Source organism: Pholcus phalangioides, unplaced genomic scaffold (assembly GCF_987345545.1).
Source record: "Pholcus phalangioides strain wild (caught in Gottingen) unplaced genomic scaffold, Ppha-v1.0 ptg000015l_1, whole genome shotgun sequence".
Taxonomy (NCBI): Eukaryota; Metazoa; Arthropoda; class Arachnida; order Araneae; family Pholcidae; genus Pholcus; species Pholcus phalangioides.
The window spans coordinates 114,977,007-115,001,708 of NW_028301608.1; the positions used below are offsets into that span (position 1 = coordinate 114,977,007).

Below are 24,702 nucleotides of genomic sequence, written 5' to 3' on the forward strand. Positions count from 1 at the left end.
TCTGCAGATGAAAAATACAAAATCTCTTAGCAAATGCCTCAATAATTCCCACGTACGGAACTTTTGCTTCCATCTATCCACCAAAATCAGTACTATACAAGCCTGATCAAGTTATAGACACTTTGCTGCCATCTAGTAAATTTTTGAAATACTAGTGCTAGTTTGTAGTTATTAAATTAATATATAGACGACAGCACTTGTTCTACTTTGATGAGATAATGTTAATATAAGCGTTAAGTTCAAATTAAATTTTAATTGTACGAAAGTGTAAAATAGATTGCGGTGTCGCTCTTTAACGGGTGGGACAACGAGGCCCGAATCAATCAGAGCCTAAGGTTATTGAATGCTATTTCACCTTTTCTAAGAGAAATTAATTATTTCATAAATACCGAATTTTTTTTAATTATTTTAGAAAGATTTCTATATTTAATGAACAATTATTTCTCTTCCATCAACATTCTGAATATTCATATATTTTTATTTAGCGTAGGCTTATCGGACCTCCTTTAGGATGAAATGTATAGATTTCTGAACTGAAGCATGTGGAAAAGAGAAAGTAATTTTCAATTCATATTTCCAACTAAAAAAATAGCCAGGAGACAGGCATTTGATAAAAACACTCCTTTTTTTCCTGAGAATGAACCTAGTAGTTAGTTTCTGAATTAATTTACCATTCTAACTGATTTAAAAGGAGATTCAAGTGATGGCTATATTCGTGAAAGGATGACGTCACTCTCAGCTACCATGCGAGTTTTTCTTTCCTTTTCTATCTGGCTGTTGTGAAGATGCATATTTTTTTTTTTTTTTTTTTTTGAAAGAGAAAAGTCAACTGCCTTTGTGGGGAATCTAATGCCCTAGACCACAAAAACAAAAAAAATATTAAAAAAACCTTTGTATTGTTCTACTTGGTATGGTAGCGGAGAGTGACGTCTACCTTGGTTCTGTTTCAGTTGGGAAAAACTGTTGTGGTGGTTGTTTTTTGTTTTGCCAATATAATGGTGCCATCTGTTGCGGAAACTGAGAAAAGTGACGTCATCAATATCCTCCTTGCTCAGGTTTTGAATCTAGTAACCCTAATTCAGTATGTTTTCATTATTTCATTTTTCAGTTTTCACTATTTTGGGACCCATGAAACAACTGGCAGGAGGCCCATCAAAGATCTTAGCTTAAGGGTCTGCTGCAGGATGATGTGGAGCTCCACATGCAGGGCCGCAACTAGGGGAAAGCAGGGGGTCTGGTGTTCAGTGTCGTCTTAACGCATGGGCCCAGCCGGGCGGATTCGGCCCTGGGGCCTCAGAAAAATGAGAAGTGGATGAATTTTTCGAGAATTTGTCAGGTAGGGCCTCAGAAAATTCACTTAGCCCGGAGGGCCCATGATGCTCTTAAGACGGCACTGCTAGTGTCCCGAGTGCTGGACTAGAGGGAGTGCCGTATTCACTCTTTAACTGCTCATTCCACATTGCATGGGGGGAAGCCAAAATGCGTGGTTGCCCAGCTGACAAAATATCTAGCTGCGGCCCAGTCCACGTGACCGCGAGTTCATACCTCAACGGTAGGCCTGACAGAGCTCCAGCTCAAGGGCTCGGGACGATTCTTGTCACTTTCTTATTTTTCCCATTATTAATCCACTGTATTGGGGCAGAAAAAAAAGTGGTATGTAAAACCTCATCAGGGACCCGCCAAAAATTCTAGCCAAGAACCTTGCTGCAATATTTAGGGGCCCATGTTCTTCATGTGGTAACACTTCTTTTCTAAATGTTTTCTGATGAGGTATTTCGAACAGTATTGGGAAGGGGTTTTTCTCCCCTCTCACTTTCGGTCTAATCTAGGGGGTGCACAACCAAAGCCTCCTGGTTATAAGGTATACTCTTAGACACTTTACTATCCCGCTGTGGTGGCGTGTATGGAGGGGGCTCGTGGTAAAAAAAGATTTGGTGCGATGATTTTGGAGAGGGTATTGCAATTTTCTATATTGATAAAAATCGCAAGGCTAGGAACTTTGAACATGTCCCCCCCCCCCCCCTTTCCCACAAGGGTGGGCCTGACAAGATAGGAACCCTACGGTCAGAGACAATAACCATAATTTTTTTTCATGTTATAAATTCACTATAGAAGAGCCCTGTGAAAAGCCAGGCTTGGGGGCCCACCAAAGATTCCAGCTCTAGGATGTGGGGGACATGACTTCGAGCTATGTGGACCCCGGGGTGGGGACTTGTCATGTTATGTATATTGATACTTTTTTAGGAAACACTTTACGGGATGGATAGAACCAATTAGTGGGCTGCATTTGGATGTTGTGCCGAAGCCTCCTAGACGTAGACTTATAGCAAGCAGTCTAGGAGGCTTTATTGGTTGAACACCCTTGATCTAATTGCTGGGCACTCTCTTAACAGACGGAGATATTCGTGGGGGACCAGGAACGTGTCGGAATGTTTCTTGTGGGCTTTGGGCTTCATGGGCGGAGATAGGTGTGGGGGGGGGGAGCAATCCTCCCCCCAGACTTTCACGCCTATTTCTGCCTATGCTCGGCTTGAGCCTCATGTAGAATATTTTGATTTCTGAATTCCGCGTGCGCTCATAGCATCACGCTACAAAATACTGTGGTTTCTCAGGAACTCCTTATGTTATTTAGATTAATGAAAATATTTCATCCGTCGAATTATTATTATTCATCCCGTCGAAATGCCTCCGCAATCGTTTTCACAGTTTGATCATCTTTTGTCGCACCACGGTCATTTTCTGCACACACACGAGGGATGATTAGACCGGGATCTACAATTTATTGCCGATTCCGAACGGCAGGCTTGTTTTTTATACTCATCGAGAGGTTGTCGCGTTAACCCCTCGATGGGGGACTCCCTGCGGTATCAATTTTTCCTGCGGTCATGTCGCCGTTTCTGTTGTACCCCTGTGTCAGGAAAGTTTTCTGACAAGGACGAACCGGGTATCGAACTCGCGACACCTCTACACATCCTTTGGTACTTTAGGTGAGTATCTTATCGACCTGGGCTACCGCACCCCGTTTTCACAGTACCACGTCTGGTATGGGTGGTCCTACACACGGCTGATCCTTAACCCAATTTTGGGACTGTGTAATTTACGTATACTATGTAATGCGTTTTATGTTCAGGGACTGCCGTCTATCTCCCGAATCCAAAGCTAGAAACTAACAATTTCGTTGGAATATTCTTCCGAGTATTATTTCGATGTAGTGGGGACTGGTCCTCGTTTTTGCGATCAAAGACGTCGGAAGTTTTTTAGACCTACCTATGGGTGTTCGAATAGGATTTTACGCAGGAAATTTTGGTTTCTAAGTTAATTCTGGTGGTGCTTAAGCCCATGCTACTCAATACTGTAAGTGCTCGAGCACCAACAGCAACTCCGGCACCGAAGCCACTGTTTACGAGTTCTATTTCGTAGAGGACCAACTAGCATTTTAATTACTACAGTAATTATATTAACTATAGTTACATCATGAATGAATACCATGAATTCAGTTTTATATCAGTTTATTATTATTCGTATTTATGAGTTTTATCATTTTTATACATCATTGTCTAGCGTTCAAGTTTCATATAGTTATGCGTGGTTTCTCTACGAACTGATGCCAAATTAAAAACTGAACCACAGAGAAGCCGCTGACACGAGGATAATATTGGGGCAAAGGTTTAACAGATTTCACGTATATACGTGATTCCAGGTAACACTAATTGTGAAGCAATTAACATTTCTCTCGGATTATTACGTCGTTTAGAATAAACCCGTTCATCGTCATATGATGCATATTTTGTCGAAGGTCATTGTATGCCCAGTCAGCTTTTTCTGATTTTTTTTTTTTTCGCATTCTTTGACGTAAACATATTGGAAAATAACAACACACAGAATCTTTTCTCAGCGAATGAATTTTTCATAAGATCCGTTACCTTTCATTTCTCTAGCAGCGGTTCTCAAAATTTTTATCCCGTGGCTCCCTGAATAGTTTAACAAACCACTCCAAACATCAAACAGATACACATGAAACGTATCACGTACGAGCTTTTGGCTAGAAATTTGGATTATCTCTATTTGACGAATCGGCGATAAATCTGGTAACATTGTGCCAATCTAACCGCACGTTAGAAAGAGAAAGAAGGGGGAAAAATATATGTAAAACGAAAAAGTATAATAGATAAGGTAAATAAGAGAGTGCTCTTTTTACCCTCACCTTACGTGTTCTATTTCGCTCTTACATTTATAGTACGAAGATACATTGTATGTGTGGGAAATAGCATACAACGTATCTTGTTTTTTCAGAAATAAATCGGAGTGCAATGTTTGTAACAGACACGAGGCCAACGATCTTGTCCATGTAATTTTTTGTTGCCCAAAGTAAACGTCTTTTTGCCGTAAACGCATTTCAGGCTTTTTGGATCACGTGATATCTCCCTCTTTCTTTGAGGGACATGCAAACCGTGTCTAAGTTAACCAATATGGCGACTTCCTGCGCGACTTCATGAAATAAAGAAATCTAGATTCAAAGAAACGTAGAAATGAATATTTTTTTCCTTTTTTAAAGGGTCGCTAGGTATTTCGATTCCCCCCGCGAACTTCAAGTTATCCATCTCTGCCTGTTTCTGCTTCAAAAAATGCTTAATTAAAGCTGTGGAATTTCTTCGATGTACTTTACGGACCCAAATTAATTTTAAAATATCCTAACCCAGAATTTATGCAGTTCAATATCAAAAGACAATGCGGAGACATTAATTTTCATGCCTGAGGAGATATAAATAAAAAGTTGAAATCAATGTCACTGCATGGATATCAAACTCAAAAGTAGGTCCGGCTAATTACTTCATATTTAATCTCCTGGGCTTCGTATCTCTAAGCGAACTCAATATTTCAAAAAAATCGAGAATTCAATACAATTTTTAAAATTATTGATGGTAGGAAACCCCTACTAAATTCCTACATTTCTGCTGATGATGATTCTGACGACTTTTGAAAAAAGTGGCAAACCATTATAAAGACATAAACTGTTATAAATATACACTGGCAGCGTTAAAGAAGCGATAAACCATTGTAAAGGCATATACACGTCTGAAACGCATTGCTAGGGAACCACGGTAACCAAAGTAAACATTCCGAAAGTGATTGTTGAGGCCCAAAAAACCATTGTTGCCCGACAGTTTTTTTGCCCATTTGGGGCATTTGCCCTGCTCTAACGAAATTTTAAAGTGGCCTATCGTTCAAGTCGGGTCCCATTTGGTATATATGCAAAATTTGGCGAAGATCGATCTAAAATTGTAGATTTGCATAGAGAACATACACACAGACAGACAGAAAATCAATTTTATATATATAGATAAGAGAATTTCGAATTGTACTTAATTATCCCATTAATCCGTACTTGATATTTATGCAATTAGTATTCTTTATGATCTGTATGTATTCATGGATACAATTATATTTTTGTTGTGCTCGCCTATTGTAATAGGCCGGAGGCCTTAACACAATCAATAAAGTCTAATCTAATCTACTTACACTACAACCCATGAATGGCAATTATAGAATTTCAGCTTACATATTCATGCGATAAAAGTGGGAGAGAAAAGAGACCAAGGAGAAAGAAAAAACGGAGAGAGTGGCGCGAAAAAAGTAAACAACCATACTGCACCTGCGCAGATAAAGCAAGACAAGTAAAATCACAATTTATCTGGATGTGTCACTCGTCTGCCGCTGTCACCGGAAGTCACTCGCTCAAGGTGTTTCTAGCGGACGACGTTCTTCTACTTGCTGTGCGATGGGATCCAGTTTTCCAAATACAGACAATTGCACGCGAATTTATCGCTCTTAATCGCTTCCCAGCCTTAATATCGCCACCCTGGCAAAGATTGGTCTTTGACCAATCAAGGAGTCTGAACGCCCACTTTGAGAACCCCGAGTTGTTATTGAGAAAGCTGATCTCTGTACATTTCTCCATGGCTCGGCTCTATACGGTATTCAGCTGTTTCACTTCTGACACTGGAAGATATATTTGCAAAATTAGCAGCGAATATGTTAGCATCGTACCTATAGAGACTAGAATGAAGCTTCGAGTGAAACGGAAAATTTTCCAGCAGCTGTAAGAAATGTCATGCTTGTCGATGGCTTCGATCAAAAAAAGCTCGCCCATGCTCATAGCCTTCAGGTCCCGTTTGAAGAAACGGCGGGTGACGTCCGACTTCAAACGTTTGCCTTCTTCGTGGAATTGGGAGGCGAACCAGGACGCCAGTAAGTAACACGAAGACCGAACAACCAAGTAAAAAATCGCCGGGACATGCAACGCTGCTTTTAAGGGAACATCTCCAGCCGTCGTGAACATTGTGAAGCCAAACAACACAATCCCGAACACCATCTCTACGTAGACAAATGCGGGGAAGTTCAACTCGTCGTCGACCTCATCGATTAACTCGACGATTGCTCGATATTTTGCCGAGACGACGTTCGTGTCCGGCTCTCGACCAACGACTTCCACCCGAAAACTCGTCAACAGTTTCCGAGTTTCTTGGCATACGTACATATAATAGACACAGAAGGCGATGCCAAAAAGCAACGCTTCCAATGAGCAAAAAAACACGGAAGAGACCGTCAGAAACACTGTGGTGAAGGAAAGTTTGTAGTAATGGAAAGTGACTCGAAGCATGTCTAAATATTCGAAATAGTCCCCGTATTCAAAATGCACGGCGAGTTCTGCCGTCATTTCGACGAACGGTACCGAAATCAAAAGAATTCCAAGGACCAAGATCGAGACATTGGTCTCTGCTGTATGGAACGTTCCCCTCTGGTGTTGAATTTTCTTCAGCAGGAGTCTCATATGGGAACTTTTAGTGATCAAACTGCACCAGAAGATCATCTGAGATACCGTTTCAAAAACCGCTGTGATCAGAAATTGAGTATCAGTAGAAAAGTCGTATCTCAGCAAAAGTGTGCATAAGAAGGAATGGTACGCCAGAAAGCTGCAGACAATCCGTATCGTCCGACAGAATCTATCATTTTTGGTACAGCCGCTTCCAAAATCCAACAACGAGACGGCAAAGAGAGCCAACTTCAAAGATAAGCGCCCAGTTCTTGTGCTTCCACGTTTGCAGCAGGATTCGATAGGACAAATGATTCTGTCCGAACGGCGGGACAAATGGTGCGTCGAGTTCATCGTTGTTCAACGATCACTCGAGTTGTTTTCGTCAAAGACAAGATGTTGCTTTTGGCGTCGCTATCAATATAATGTGATCTGAAAGTGTTTTTTAGAGAATTTAAGTATTTCCGATACAAATGCTATCACACTATTGAAATAGTTCGAGCAACTGTCACAAATGTTGCTTCACGGCGATTGATAATTTCACGCATTTATTCATGGCTTCTTGTCATTTGATAGGTGGTTTTTTTAACAGCTTATAGAAGCTTAGTTTAAAAAAACGATATTGAATGTGCCGGAAAATTATACCATAGCCACCCACGTATCACAAACAACAATTGTACTTCGTGGTTGCTTGCGAACGAATCGTGTTGAAAAAAATATTTATATTACCGCATATAATTATTATTATTACGTGTACATTTTCTGACGCATTTCAACAGAAATCGATATGAATGATAGTTAGACATGACAATAGCAGCTGTTCTAAAAGGTGGGCAGCATCTTGATTATAGCTTGTTTTCATGCAGTCTCTCCTCTTTTATTACATAGGTATACGATCATTTAAATGGATATAAGTTGGAAATATACAAGGTGAAAACTTGTCTGTTTCGACTCAAATAACTCGAAAACCGTTGGGTATAGAAATATACTTTCAAATAGAAAAAGCATTCAAATAACGTGCCCATCTTAGATGCGTCATTTATTTTACTAATAGCCGTGTATGTGTACCGAGATAAAAAATATTTTTTTATACGGTCCCTCCCCGTCCTCTAACTTCCAGTTAGAAAGTTGTTGTTCTGTCTCTCAAGAGCAACACAAAAAAAAAATTCCACATTTTTAGGTGCAACCGCAGTGCAAATATGCAATTTTAAATCGCAGAGCTATTTTAATTCACAAATCGCTTAAAATGAAGGAAAGAACAGCATAATGAGCTTGTCCGTTAGTTTATGCGGTTCTTTCCCTCATTTTCTCTCGGTGATTTTTAAATTAAAATATCTCAGCGAATATCGCATTTAAAAAACATGGAATTTTTGCGGGAGAACCCAGGACAGACACGGAAACAATTTAATAACTGGAAGTTAGATGGCAGGGGCGCAAGGCCGGCCCTAGAAATTTTGCCAGTCCTAATTTTTCAGAAACCAGCTTCTGTATAGACCTAAGCCTGAACAACCAGGTGCACCCAGGAAAGGTCGGACTTAGGGGGGGGGGGCAACTGCCCCAGGTGGAAAAATTTAGGGGCGGCAGTATTAGCTACTGGGAAAAAAAAGAACACCGTTACAAAATTATTGAATTTTAAACTTGTGGGGGGGGGGGGAGGAAATCCTAGTTATGGCCCTGCACCCAAGTCCTAATTACCTAAAATTGCCATTTCGGGCCTCCCCGAAAGACACCGGCATTTTTTGGAAGTGCAGGAAAAGGGGGGGGGGGTATTGAAATGAATTGAAGATTGAATAGAAAAAAAAGTTTGATCAGCATTTCGAAAGTATTGTATTCACTTGCAACTTATTTACCCACTCGCCCTTTCCCCTCATGGCGATTTCGATGTGTATAAATCTGCAAGAAAGGAAACACCGTCATAATAAATCTGACATAAAAAATGCCGCCCCTGACATGCCGCGTTGCCTGGCCTACGGTGGTGTATAAAAAAATTGGAAAATCTAAAATAAGTACGTTATTTGAATATTTTTTCTAATTGACAGAGAGCGTGTTCTTTCAAAATATTTACTAAACACGTAAACCATGATCGGTTTAGGATTTATTTTAGGACTCAAGTTTTCACTCTGTATATAAAAGTTGTTGGAAATATACAGGGTGTTTCAAAAAGAATCACTGATTTGAAATGTGTATATTACGAAAAATATTGAACACATAAGCACTTAAGATTAATTTTATACTACACGGCTAATCATAAAGTTTTTTACAAACCAAATTAAAGGTGCTAAATATGTCCACCTTGGGCCGCACGGCATATGTCTATACGGTAGTCAAATTCGTCCCAAACTTTTGCGAGTATGTTTGCATCCACTGCTTCCACGGCTGCTGTTATGCGTATCTTCAGTTCAGCTAATGTAACTGGAAGGGGAGGCACATAAACGTAGTCTTTTATAAACCGCCACAAGAAGAAATCGCATACTGTGAGGTCCGGCGATCTTGGAGGCCAGTGATGTTTAACTGAATCGTACAGCCGATCCATCGTTTAGGAATGCGATTGTTCAAAAATTCTCGAATGTCCAAGCTCCAGTGTGGTTGTGCCCCGTCCTGATGGAAAATGAAGTCATCCGAATCGGTTTATAACTGTAGGAAAAGCCAATCTTGACAAACACTGAAATAGCGGCCGAAGGAAGAGCGTTAGCGCTACCTGTCAACAACTGCGTGAAAAACTCGAGATTTTCCTCTTTCTACCTATACGTTATTCGATCAAAAGGGATTAAAAGCTGAATAGTTACGATTTTTTTAAATCGGATGATTCTTTTTGAAACAATCTGTAGTATATAAATACAGTGATACCTCGGCTTACGAATTTTTCGGCAAATGAAGATTTTTTTGTGGTTTTACTGAAACTAAAAAAAACGAATGCCGATTCGGCTAACAAAGATTTTCGTTGATTTGGATGCCCGCACTATCGTGAAACAGATGCGTTGTGAGCTAAATTTTCGTGCCGATCATCACACACACGTCAGAATTCAATGATTTTGAAATTAATGTTATATAATTTTTTAGAAAACTTCTAGTCTTTTCTTTAAAATTTTCAAATCTAGTGTCTATTATAAATTAAACATAGGCACTATTGCAACATTTCTATTTGCTAAAAATCCAACCAATGACGGAGGAGATAAGGGCTTAGCCTGGTGCTCCATAGCAAAGGTTACGGTAACTTTTTTCGGAAGTGCCTGAATCATTCATTGTTTGAACCATTTCATATGAACTGAAAGATTCAGCAAAAATATATTATGCATTAAAAGAAAAGGCAAGCCTACGTTTTCAGAGCACGCATTCTTCAGTGTAAGACTCAGCATCAAGCTGAACAGTCTGCATATTCTAGAAGCTTAACTTTTCCATTTGCACGTATCAGGCACAGAAATGAGCTGACCAAATCAGAAATGGACAGGGTCATCTGACATCGACTGGGTTGAGTCAACCCCAGTGGCGAATTAAAGTCGGTCGAGGCCACAGGCGCAAAAGAAAATATAGGGCCCTTAAATTAGAAAATGTTTATTGCATTATCTTACTGTATCTAAAGGGATACACTATTATATGAATAAATAGATTTATTATGACACTATTATATGAATAAATAGATTTATTATGCATTAATAAATCTATGTATTCAATGTTTAGATTATAGAGAGGGAGTTAGAGAAAAAACCCTTGCAGAATCCCACCAAAAATTAAACTTTAAAACTGCACTTACTCACAGTAGTGCAGTTCTCGTTAGAACGCGGCCATATCTGGGACAGTATGCTTTGTAATGATTTATTGCATTGTCATACTTTAAAGCAGTGGTTCCCAACCTTTTTTTCTACCTGCACCCCTGGAGGAACTTACTTTGGTTGGACATTTACCGATGGTTTTCACCCTGGAGCCCTTGGATAATAGGTACGTTTTTTATGTTAGAAAATTCAGGGTTTTTTTTCTATAATTGATTACATTAATTATCCAATAATTAATTGCTATGAATTCTTTTACTTATTGTTTAATATCTTTTTGGCTATGACTAACTAATATTCAATTTTGGCTTCATTTTTTTTTTAAACATTTCAAAAATGAAACTAAAAAACACTTTTTTTTGAGATTTGCAAAAAAAATTCTTTGAATTGATTCCAGTCGCAACAAATATAAATTAATGTTTCTTTGACACTTTTGACTGAATTTGTTGACATTTTTCCTAAGTCGTGTGTGTTCATGACAATATCAAATCTAAGCAAAACATGCTAATAACACAAGATTCCAATGTAAACAAACCACGAAATAGTTTAGGTAAATAATGGTATTTTTTGCCACCTGAAATTGAAATCAAGTTTGATCGCTAATCGAAAAAAAAAATCGTTTACAATGCAAAATGAATATGACACATTGCTATGAACAGAGATCAGAAGATGAGGCATCAATATATTGGTATGATTCATATTTTTTAGGAATTGAAAAATTTAATTTTTATCATCATTATAATTTTTTTGAATAATCAGTAAGCATGTTGTAATTTTTTTCCCCATCTTGCACCCCCAAAAATGCTCTCCTGCACCCCTAGGTGTGAGCATACCCCTGGTTGGGGACTACTGAAACTTTATCAATAATATGCTTTATCCACTAATATCAATATTGTAATGAAAACCTTTTGTAAGCACCAGACGGGAAAATATACAAATGAGCTGTTAGATGTACACCCTGCATTTTATAGGACTCTCATTTACTTACTTCCAGTGATTTGCTTTCATACAGTGCCATCTATTGACAAAATGTGAACTATTTTTTTTTCTCTCTCTCTATATATATATATATATATATATATCTCCCTTCGTACAAATAACTTTTAGCGAACCACTATTTACCAATTTATGGGATACCCTGTATGTAACAGTAATTTTAACATTTCGGAGGGGTGTGGCTTCCAGATCCCTCCTTTCTTTGGTAACAACCTTTTCATGATGAAGAAGCAAACTTCTCTTTTTTAAAGGTACCATACAATGAAGAACTTGAAAAAGTTTCAGCTGTCATGGAAGATCCAACAGCGCAGAGACAATATCAGGCAGAGTTAAATACAATGACAGAGATCCAGCCCGGTGGGTTATTAGTAAATTTGTTTTGTTTTCGTCACATTATAAATTCACTTTACATAGGGCCCATGAAAAATTGGGCCTGGGTTCCACAGGTCCCAGAATAGGGGCCCTGCTGCAGGATGTGCCGATCATGAAAGAAACAGATGGAAAGTATTTGAGCAAAACAAGCATGGTGAAAAAACATGTGACTTTTTTTAGGATCTAGTAGGACCTTCACAACACAGAAAGCAGCGTGCATCTTTAACATTCGGGCCCACCGTGGTGAGGGGATCATAAAAATGAAATTTGCTCAAAGTTTTCGAGTAAGCATGCAAATTGAAAGAGACAAACTTATTAGCCAAGAATGGGATCTTGGAAAAATTGCTTTTCCTGGGAGCCTCAAGATGCTAAGACAGCCCTAGGAGAGAGAGAGAGAGGGCCAGGAGCCACTTCCTGGGCTGAAATTTTGGGCAAGCTTTCAATGTAAAACGTTTAAACTTATAACAAATAAAGAGCTTAGTGTACAGCCAACAAAAATTACAGATTTTTTTCCCCCCCAGAAATCCTTTTTATATCCAAAAAAAATTTCTTTGAAATTTGAATCCATTTTTTTGAAAAATAAGGTTTTTCACAAAATAAACGCAGGCAAAAAGTATGGATCAGTTTATGTGGTGTTGATAAAGAAGGTTCAAAGTAATCCCTAAACTAATTTTCATAGTTTTTTTTTTTTTTTTTGTTTATTTTCAGCATTTGAAAAGGGAAGTTTTAGGTGTGCCCAAACTGGGCACACTGAGTCGGAAAGGGTTATTAACATACTTTCTCTATACACTTGCTTGGGAGGTTTCTTGGGTTGATGTGACAAAGAAAATCATATTGAGTATATAGCTCCCACGATCAGTAAAAAAGTTATTGCTCCCGTATTTAGAAGGGGTACCCCTGTCCTACATCCAAAGGATTGGTGCAGACAGAACTCCAGCTCTGAGGCCTGGGACAATTATGGAAATTTTATGCTCTTTTCACACTATAAATACACTATAGAAGGGCCAGTAAAAAGTCTGGCTTGGAAGACGACTAAAGATCCTAGTCTAGGGGTCCCTGCTCTAGCATGTGGGTCGGGCAAAAGGGGGCATGACTATAAGAAAACCTATTATTCAGTGCTTTGTGGGTTAGATTGCCGTCAAATTGTTTTCTAGATGGCAGCACAAGTTCAAATATTTGGGCTACTTTTGAAGATGATGTTGGCTGGAAATTTTTTGAGGATCTAGCAACTCTGCCTGGCAAATTATTATCAGCCAAGAAATATTGAAAAGTGATAATTTTATGTGACAGAAATAATCATCATAAACATTAATTATGCTCTGTTTGTGTTGATATCTATGCGCTATGTCAAGTTTTTTGTTTAACAGCGCCACCCATAAGTGAAACTTGAGCTTTTTTTTTTACCTTACCAAAAACAAAACTAAAAACTCTGTCATCATAAGTGTTTTAGTTGAAGCTTCACCTTTTTATGTCAATTGGTTGTATTGAAATCAATAGGCATTCTGGATATTATGCCGAAGTGAACAGGAAAAAAACGTTTCATTTATCTTCACCAGGAATGGAACCCAGGACCTCTTACATACCGGGCAAACGCACTGACCATTATACCACAGAGAGCTTGCGCGGTATGCAAGAGGTCCTGGGTTCATTTCTGGTTTGGAGAAATGACACTTTGTTCCTGTTCACCTTGGCATAATATCCAGAAAGCCTATTGATTATATGTATCTTAACTGAGCAAAAACTCACCCTCCAGCAATTGGTTGTATTGTTATTAATTTTTAAAATGTGTCCAGGATCTCTCATCTACCCCATATTTTGAATGTTTCGATACTAAATGTCTATTTTTTTTCAGAACTGAATGTAGTTGAAATATTAGTAATCACCGTGCTATATGCTGGTTTAGCAAAATAACAAATTCATTTTGCACAAGAATATCTGCAATTTTAATTTTTTTGACATTTTCTAGATATACAGTTAATGCACAACAAAAAATTACCAATTTACATTATCAAAATAATACATGGAAAATGAAGTTGTCTGAGTAAAAAAACAATATTCAAAGAGCACAACTTCATGACATATAAATTACAAAGATTGATACTTTTGTACTCAGTCCTTTTCGAGCTGTTTCAACACTTTAATTAGTTCTTGTTCAGCATGTTGTTTTTCAGACTGTAGGAGAAGAAAGAAAAAAAATTTGCATTTTTGAAAAATATACACTAAAAGACACAAATGAAAGTTTCCCCTGCAGCTGCAGTTTACATGAATAAAGATATATGTAATGGTAAAAAGAAATCTCTATAATCATGGGGAAAAGTTCATGAAATCAGAATTAGTCATATGCTTGGACAGTACTCAACCATGGCCTGTAGCTATGAGAAAATTTTCAATAATTTTCCCAACCCAGGAAATCTTCATTTCAGTATATATATAGTTACCAGACATCCTCCTTTTTGATGTCATTTCAAGTGCCCTTCTACATTTTAGAAAATTTGCCTTTTTGTCCACCCTTTCAGGTTTTTGGAACTATTATTATTTTTCCAGCGAAGGGGGGGGGGGGGGTACAAACACTCATGTCAATAAATGTGTTTCAGAATAAAAATAATTTACTCTAAAACATATTCATTGGCATGAGTGTCTGTGCCTCCCCACACACACATTTTTACACAATTTGACCTATCACCGTCCAAATTCCCAGGATACCAGAAGCCAAGTTCTCTCCAAGCAGGCAGATGCTATTCTAACAACAGCCCAACTTGCTCCAGGACAAAACCGTCACATCCATTTTTAGAATACCATTGTTTGCTCATCAACATCCATTCACCAACAATGCCGTGTACTACGGGAAGGGGGTGTCACCTTTTCCATTCAGAAACAAAGAAAACAGGATTTATAAAAACTCAATTCCGACTCTTAGTGGTGCCATCTGTTGTGAAAATTAGAAAAAGCCATGTTAAAAAGGTGCACACGCAGGTGTCCTCCTTTCTCAGCTTTCGAATTGGGTAACCTTAAGTATGTGCCCATGTAACATATCCATAGACCATGGGTTTGGATTCCATATTCTACTCTACGAACTCTACGAATGGGTCTATTCATAAATATTAAAGTTAAATACACAAAGATTGTTTACCCTTTGCTTTGTATCTTGTTAGTAATTAGCAGCGGTGATCGCATATCGCAATTGGACTGATCATATTGTTGCCACCCTGAAATAATGTTGTTCAAATGTTTTAATACTGTGAAAATATGTAAATGACTGATGACATCTTTAATTATTGTTGTATATATGCAGCCAGTGACTGAAGCCGCCCTCGCATTCACTTCTTGCATTTACTTCCATTCCAGCATTGTATTTATCCGGGAAATTACTCAAATACTCTTAATACTTAAAAGTTTGTGCTGAGGCACATCCGCATGCTTTTAATTGCGAAATAAAGTTGATTAAAGTTGCTAAATAAATGTTTCAGCTTGTTGCAGAGATGCAATCATAGTTCAGTGTTAATCCTGTGATCGTGGTCCAGTGTTGATCCGGCGATCTTGGTCCAGTTTTGATCCGCAATCGTGGACAAATGAAGATGTGACAATCACGATCCAATGACAATGCGGTGGTCATGATCCAATAATGTTACAGCTCTTATGCTTTGCAACAACCGCACCTCATCACAATGTTTGAAGGATTTGCTGATTTCATTGACCGAAATCTAGACTTTTGAAAAAACTGTCTAGTGCATTTGAAGGGCTTGTGTAGTGGAGATGTATGATTCTGATGGTTCTGGGATTGGTGAGATACTTTAAAATTATTCATGAACTCTGTTTGATTGATCTCTAAGACTGACATAAAACTGTAAAGTTTATTAAGATTTTTTTTTAAATTATGTTAAACTTTAAATCAATGCTGATTTATATGAATAAATGAATTATGATAGAAAATTTGTTTCCTTTTTCATTTTGTCGCCTACAAACCTGGGATATCAAAACATATAATCCGGGAATGTACTCAACTGGCCGGTACACCTGAAGCTGAAAATACAGAGCAAGGAATGCAAAATTAAGAGAAGGGCATTAGTTCGAATGACTGCCACGTTTTTTGTTGACAAGTATCCTAAAAAACATGCACATGAAAACACGTCTCCAGACTCCAAAGACTAATTGTATAATCAATTATAATCAAAATTACAAAAGTAAATGCCACCCCCCCCCTCTTCTAGAAGGGGGCAATTTCTCCCTTTGCACCCCTTCCCAAGGCTGCCATATTGAATGCATTTTTCTCTGCATTTTATAATGAATGTCAAAACCCAATACATCCCCTGATGATTGATTATCCAACCACTGAAGTTTAAGAAACATCAAGAATTCAAACAACACAGAAGCTCTTCAGCCAGGATCGTCTTGAGAGTATCATGGGCCCCCCAGGCCAAGTGATTTTTCTGGGGCCCTACCTGGCAATTCTCAAAAAATTCAACTACTTTTCATTTTTTTGAGGCTCTTTTCTCTTGAGGCCCCTTGGCCGTGCCCAGGTGGACCCATGCGCTAAGACTGAACTGTTTTCAGCCTGAAAAAATATATATATGTTATGGTAAATGTGTGATAAAAATCCAATGACATAATCTCAAATTTTATCACATTTATCGTAACACACACATACATATCCTGATTCAATGACAGCAGTACAAACTTGATCAGTAACTTACTTCTAATCGTTGGTAAGTGTCTGTTATAATTTTGATTCGTCTTTTCTTTTCCGTTTCAGCAGCCTCACGCTCAGCTTCTATTTCTTTCAGAATAGCTTCTTTTCTTAAATATCAAAAGTAAATTTCAATTAAAATATAAAAAAAAATCATTATTAATATTTCTGAAAACAAGCAGAAACATAAAAATATGTGTCAACTACACATACTTCGCCTGCTTTTCCTGTAAGCACTTTTTCAAATTCTCTATATCCTGCACAACTTTTGACCGGCTGTCTGAGATTTGGCCAAGCTTTTGCTCCAGGCTATCACAACATTTTTTCTGGTTTTCCAGATCTCTCTGATTGTCCTTAGAAATTATGAAAAAAAAATCCTTAAAATTACAATGGTCATGGCAAACAATCTAATACAGAAGCCTAATGGCTTCCTGACAGTTTTCAACTAACATTCTCGGTACTTGAAAATGACAGACTTTGCAAAACAAAAACTACATGTTGTATTGCCTTATCATGAGGAAAGGAGGAGCGGGGGAAGTAATCCTACCCATATTTTTTTGCCACTTCTGTCACATCTACTGAGAAATCGTAAGCATGAAATTAAAAGCCCTTTTATGCAAAAATGTATGGGCATAGTATACAGAAAGTCCTTTAATCAACTAAAATGGCAAAAACCTATGTGAAATTAATTTATTATGGTTTTTTTTTGTTATACAAATCAGGTGACAAGGAATGAAATATAGATGACATATAATGAGAAATAAGTTAAATTTTTTTCATTTGATAAATTTATTCTGTGTGTTCTGATGATTTATACTTTTCAAGAATGACACAAATTGAAAAATGTTTATAATATAATGTTTATTAATTATGAGGGCAAATCAATAAGTAATTCACAAATTGATTTATCTTAGAGTAGTTACAAATACTTTTCAAAGAATGTTAATAGATGACAGCATTTTATCCAGCTTTGTGATATTCATTTCATATCGACTCGTAGCATTTGCACGCATGCATAATTCAGTTTCAAAATGGCGATGTTGCTCAATAGAGGAGCAGCATACTGCTGTACGATTTTTGTGGGCAAAAGGACTTGATGATGCTTAAAATATTCACAAAGAAATGTTTCCTGTATACGGAGAGAAGTGTTTATTGAATAAAGCAGTGCACAATTGGGTTGAGAAATTTTCTCAAGGCTGCTCAAAAATTTGTGACAATGATTAAAGCGGGCATCCCATTATGATTGAAACTGAACCAACAGTCAGCAGGTGGAAGAATTGATTCGGACTGATCAACATACAGCTTGCCTAACACAGGAAAAAAGTTCAAAAATTTTGTTGAAAACTTCAACATCCACCTTACAGCCCTGACTTAGCCCCACACGATTTTCATCTGTTTAGTTCACTAAAAAAAACATCTTGGAGGCAAACACTTTGCAGATGATGAAGAGGTTCAAGATGAAATTCTAATGTGGCTGATACAGCAACCCAAAGAATTTTATGCAGCTGGTATTGGGGCACTGATAAAACAATGGGATAGGTGAATAAATATTGGTGGAGATTATGTTGAGAAATAAAAATAGTTTTGAAGTGATTATTAGTTAATTATTTTTGAAGTGATTATTAGTTAATTATTTTTGAAGTGATTATTAGTTAATTATTTTTGAAGTGATTATTAGTTAATTATTTTTGAAGTGATTATTAGTTAATTATTTTTGAAGTGATTATTAGTTAATTATTTTTGAAGTGATTATTAGTTAATTATTTTTGAAGTGATTATTAGTTAATTATTTTTGAAGTGATTATTAGTTAATTATTTTTGAAGTGATTATTAGTGTCATTTTTTAATTATCTTTTGTGACTCTTCTACATACATATCTAGACGAGGGAAACCATAAATTTAAATTGCAAAAATTATTAAATATTGATTAATAAGCTTAAATTTATATTTCTATGACTTTGCATATTATTTACATATTTTGCTATTTTTATGTGATAGAGAATTTTTTCAGGATTTTCAGAATTTAAAGCATATTTTCAAGCATTATCTTGCATATTTCAGGAAAAAAATTAGTTTTTTCCTTAAGCTCACTGTTCACTAGCTTCATTTCTCACACTGGCAATTTTTCGACTATATTAACAATAATTGGCAATTTTATTTGTGTGCCTTTGGCATCATTTTGGACAATGACTGGTGATTTCCTGTAATTTCCTGAAGGAAATATGATCTGCATATTTATAAAGGTTGATTTTTTATGGCATATTTTTAGGTTTTTACAGCATATTCTTAGATTTTTTTACAACAAGAATACATTTTTTATGGAGCATATTTTGTCGGCTTTTATCTCATAAAAATCCTTGCTCTCATACATACAAATTTATGATAAGCTCCAATTCACCATGGAAATGCCTAAATATTTTGAAAATGGTGAGCTAATCTCAGTCTTATACAGTATGTATGCAAAATGATTGTTTCTAAAGCACCGTTTTTCAACATTTTGCGCTCGCGGAGCCCTTGAAATAACATCAAGTCTTGAGAATCTCTATAATTCTAGATTATATGAGCTATTTGTGCCCCTGTTGCTGACTACTCTGTTTAGTAGAACTCATAGGTTTTCTGGGAAAACCTGGTTTAGAAATGCTATATGATGTATTCAAACCACCAAAAATTATTTCCTCAGATATTAACTTATGGAGAAACATTGAAAAGAACTTGAAAAATACTAACTGAATTCTTTCAGCGGAAAAAAATATATTTTTTTAAAAATTTATTCAACATTAGTCACAGAAATCTTACAAATTAACTCAATATAAAACACGCACAATGTCATCTCAACTACTTCAACTGTAAAACAACTTTTAAAATTTATTTTGAGCATTACTTGCTTAAAAATAATTTATTTTATCAATTTTACCTGAAACCAAAATCAATAAATCTCCTCACCAAAAAATAGCTTCATTATTTCAAAACACTTTAATGACAAAAATGGGAAGAAGAAAGAGAGAGAAAAAAATATAGAATTTCATGAATAATGATTGCTAGCTTGAAAAAAAAATACCTCAATTTTTAGAGCAACTTCTCTTTCTTTTTTTACAACCTCAGCTGAGATCATTTGTTCTTTGATGTCTAAATCAGACATGGCCATTTCCAACTAAGAAATCAGACAAGATGAAATAGTGATTCAACAACATTTAAAAACGTGAAATTTTTGTAAAGCAAAACCTGTCCTCAATGGAATTGCAATTTTTTTCCGTTGAACAAAGGTTTCCGCTTAATAAAGGTTCAATTGATATAATGTGTAAAATTATATAACAATCTTGTGTGATTGAAATAAAAATAAATAAATTAAAGATAAAGTAAATAATTTAAAAATAGATAAAATAAATAAATAATTAGTCTATAACTATCAAATACTGTATTAAGGTTTTGACACGTCTGCTTTTCTTCTAAAATAACTGCATTTAGGTTCTTCAAAAATTTTCAGTTAGAGTGTCAATATCTGTCATGTCAGGTTAAGATTGTACATTATCATCTATGTTTATGTAATCATCATCAGAGAAGTAACTTTTTCTTTCAAACCGACCACAACTCAGGTCTATCACCATCTATGGGCGATTTACTACCTAGTGAGCTGTGCTGGAAGTGTAACTGTGTGTGTATACCTAACAGTCTGAGTGTGTATGTAATGTTGTTTGATTTTTCAGTGCTGCCATCTATATTTCAGAAGTGAAGTGAGTGATGTGTTATGATTGAATTACATTTATATTGTTTGTAGGTCTGTTACTCTCTGTGGCGAGATTTTTTAAAGGGGAGATCGGCTCGCATTCGCGCCTTGAAGTTGGGAACCACAGAAAACCTGCTTCAGCCGACCACCACTGTGGTGACGGTGGGGTTCGAACCCGGAACCTCGCTGCACGAGTCCGTCACTATGACCACAACAGCGGCTCAGGGCCGTAACTAGAAATTTTATGAAGGAAAGAGTAACATGACTTGCCACCCCTGCCCTGTAAAACTCAATGATTTTATAACAGTGTTTTTGTTCCCACCTAAAATTCACCCCCCCTCCCATCCCCCCTCCTGAATCTTGCAGCCAGGGCAGTTGCCCCCTTTGCCTTTCTCTAATTAATTCCTGCCCTGGTCAGCCTTGCGATCATGGAATGCACATAGCTTGCATACAATTTGTAAGTCTTGCATATCATTTGGAGATTCAATGCCTGCTTTTCTGAAAAATTTTGTTACAATTTCAGAAAGCAACTACTTAACTAGATATGGCTTATCAAAACCACAGCATCAAGTACAGATGATGCAGATGATGTAAAACTCTCATTGGCAAGTACAGATTAGCAGAGCACATTTTGTATGATCCTTTGGTCGCCAAACACTCACAGTATATGAAATTTTCCGTTAAAGGGTAGAATTTTCTTTCCATTTCCATATTAGACAGGTTCAGTTTAATCCAGGTTTTTTAATGTGTATTTTGGCATTGAAATCACGGGATCACAATTTTTTTCCGTTGAAGGCAGGTTCCACCCAATACAGGTTCCATAAAAGACAGGTTTTACTGTATTTGATTAATAATAAATTGCAGATATTTTGAACATCATGAAAAAGGAAAACTTAAATACAGCAGCTTTACAATGAAAATAACATTACCTCACTGATTTTATCCCTGATGCTGATAATGGAGGTGGATTCAATGTTTTTCATTTGCTCATCAATGTAACACTTGACTTTTTCGAGAATGCACCTGACCTCATCGATGCAAGCGGGAAACAACTGGAAATCAGGAAGTGTGATCTTGAAGTTTTTCCCCATCTTCACTAACGATGATATTTCACTGGAAATTAGAGCAGACCTGATATGCTCTATGGTATTGCGTAGTTCCTCCCATGATGGTCCAAATGTTCTGCACAGCCCATCCATCTAAAGAAAGATTAATTTTTGAGAAATGGTTTACAAAAAAATACCGTATATGCCCACACATAGAAAAGAAATTTCTATGAAATATCCCGGATAATTTTTTTTTATTTGTTGACTGACATGACAGTGTAAACCTAATTAATGGGCTACCAAAAAATTTAGAATTGCGATGTAAATTGGAACAAAGTTATTTATCATGCTATATATATATACGTTGCAGAAATGTATATTTATAAAATATAAATATACGTGCATACGTTATCTTTAAGTCCAAAGATTTCAGTTCTCAGATCCCAACAGACTTTCTCTTCTTCTTTCAAAGTCTTCTTGGCACTCTCTAATTTTTTTTGCAAATCTGTCTTAGTAATTTTGTAAAAATTCTTGGCATGCTCAGCATCATATCCTTGTGCTTTGTACACCTCATCCTTTTCTGCAACTGCTTCTCTTAACTTGCTCAGTGTTTGTTCTAGGTAAAGAATAAAAAGGAACAATATAAAATGTTTAGATCAAGAATTTGGATGATTTACATCTATTAAAAAAGGTTAAGAAGCCAATAATTCCATAAAATAGTTTTAAAAAACTGACAAAAGAAAAGCCTAAATACATCTATGAACATCATTATGTTACAGTGGAGCCCAGTAGTAGTTCTTGCAGTATATAGAAGCTTTAACTCTCTGAATCTTGGAGGGAGGTTTACTTTGGACGGATAAAAAAAATGAAGCTTAATATCCAATAGCAAGAAAAATTCATGAGTGAATTAATTCAAAAACTTTAATTCTATCAAACTACCAGATGATCATTGATTTTGCACCGCTGCTTTTAATTTTTTTTAGCATGTTATCCATAACTAGACAACCCTCAGTCACAGTTAGGCCAGCTCATGTTCTACTGTATAAAAATATTGAAATACACTTCATCTATTTAGAAATCATCTTTCCACGGCTTGGTTCCTCCTGGTATGCCATATGGAATTTGGGACCCTGAGTATAGAAGAATATGTACTTGTTCAAAAGGGGTGCTAAAAAAAAGCTAAGAAATAAGCTTTGTGTTTGGAGACAGGAGTACAATCTTCACCCAGAGGCCAAAATTGAGATGCAGACCAAGTACATTGGCATTAATGAGCAAAAAAATTTAACAATTTTTTTAGTTGTTATTTTAATGTTGAACTTTAAGCATGAAACTGTGACCAGTCTGAAAAAACAAGGATGTCATACAAGCCTTGGTATTCCATTCCTGAATCACAACTTTTTATCTCAGCTTCCTCAGACTCTCAAAAATCTCAGCACTGAACTCTAAGAAGTAAGCACATCTGCAGTCTCAGACATCAGCACAAAAACCTTACAGATGATATTCTGATCGAATAAACAATTCTTACTTGATTTAAAGAATTTTTGCACTTAAAAAACTGTTATAATCTTGACAATAATCCTGTCACTATACTTGAATTTGAGAAATGTGTGAATTTTTTTTTACAAAAATGTAACTCTGAGTTTGTAGTCAAGGTATTTTGCATACAAACAAATAAAATAATTCAAGAGTGAACGAAATTTCAACATATATTTGGATACCTCACACACTCACAATATCAAGTTTCCCCCCTCCCCCTCTTTTGTAGCACCTAAGATTTAATCACTCACTGTTTTTTTACATATTTTCAGATTTCATGCCCGTAAAACATTTGCAAGCTATTCTTCTACCATTTTTAGTATCATGCTTACATTTTACCAACCAATTTACTATCACATTATCTGACTAATGTAATTTTGACACTATTGCTTTATATTACTTCTGATGACGATATTTCTAAAATAACCCATCCCCTTTGAGAGTAGCAGTGATGCCGGATGAATTTAAGTCTGAATTTTAGTCTGCCAGAAGAATATCATGTCAGCACCAAAATGTAAAATGGTAGAATATCCAATACCATATTTGACTAAATTTACTCATTACCCTTGGTCGACTTCTGTTCCTTCAATTCTTTCACCACGCTGGTCTTTTGCTTCAAATAAACTTCCATGTCTTTCAGATACTTTTCATAACTCTGGATGTCCTTATCCAGTTCTTTACATCTGTCGACCAACACTAAATAAGAATTCTAGAAGATAAAAAAAATATTCAAAAAAGGATAAGTTCAACGTAAATTAATATGTTTCAAACCAGAGCTTTAACAGAAATCCATTCTTTAATAAAATGTGACTTTGTAAATTATTTTTAGTTTTACAGAATTCTCAGTACAATTTTTTATTACAGAAGAACAATGAATAAAATATTTTATTATTTCTCTCCCCCACATTATCAAAAAACTTTTATTTTTTTGGATTTTGTTCAATTTTTTAAGAACTCTTACAATTTACTCTTACGGAAAAATAAGAAAACTAGCAGAAGCAATATCTGCTAATAGAATATTCTTAGTGGAAATTCATTTATAAATGAATTATCATTAAATAATTTATAATAATTAGAACCCAGAAGTTTAGGCAAGATGCCACAAATGCCTTTTTTTGCCTATTTTTGAATTTTTTTTGGCAAAAATGTATTTTTTTGCATTTAGAAATGTCCTCTCCACTTGTCAATACCAGATTCATTGAAATACTGGTTATTTGTGGAGATGAAGATTACAAGGAAGAAAATTCATCACTGCCCCCAAGGGGACTCGAACCCCGGTCTCTCGCTTGCCGGACGAGTGCCCTATCATCTAAGCATTGTGGAGAGGACATTTCTAAATACATGTGGCCATCTGGTTGGCGTATATGTCATTCACGAGCTATTAGTTGATTGTTGACGCAGTCCATGTACGGTGCCTTTCAACACATATATATATATATGCTCCAAGGTTGAAATATTCTATCTGCTTAGAAGGTAGAGCACTCATCCGGCAAGCGAGAGACCAGGGTTCAAGTCCCTGTGGGGGCAGTGATGAATTTTCTTCCTTGTAATCTTCATCTCCACAAATAACCAGTCTTTCAATGAATCTTGTAATGCCTTTTTTTGCCTGTTTTTAAATTTTTTTTTTTGACAAAAATGCCTTTTTTGAATTTTTCCTGCCATAAATGCCTATTTCGTCATTGTTTCAAGTTCATGCATAAATTTGAGAGGCCATGTTTTGTGGAAATTGAATATATTGAGAACAAAAAAATTACTCTATCTAA

At 36.4% G+C, this 24,702-nt stretch overlaps 1 protein-coding gene across 1 annotated transcript in view; it reads right to left on the reverse strand.

Annotated features, from left to right (window-relative positions):
* Positions 1 to 13,872: 13,872 nt before the first annotated feature.
* The window catches only part of LOC149077647 (kinetochore protein NDC80 homolog), a 45,253-nt gene continuing 34,423 nt past the window's right edge, over positions 13,873 to 24,702 (reverse strand). The window contains exons 9-15 of the mRNA XM_089245206.1: positions 23,504 to 23,648; positions 21,811 to 22,019; positions 21,287 to 21,556; positions 19,692 to 19,784; positions 16,847 to 16,986; positions 16,641 to 16,743; positions 13,873 to 14,121 (exon numbers count right to left, since the gene is read on the reverse strand). Coding sequence (XP_089101332.1) covers positions 14,059 to 14,121; positions 16,641 to 16,743; positions 16,847 to 16,986; positions 19,692 to 19,784; positions 21,287 to 21,556; positions 21,811 to 22,019; positions 23,504 to 23,648 — 1,023 coding nt within the window. The 3' untranslated portion in view covers positions 13,873 to 14,058. The remainder of the gene's footprint in view (positions 14,122 to 16,640; positions 16,744 to 16,846; positions 16,987 to 19,691; positions 19,785 to 21,286; positions 21,557 to 21,810; positions 22,020 to 23,503; positions 23,649 to 24,702) is intronic.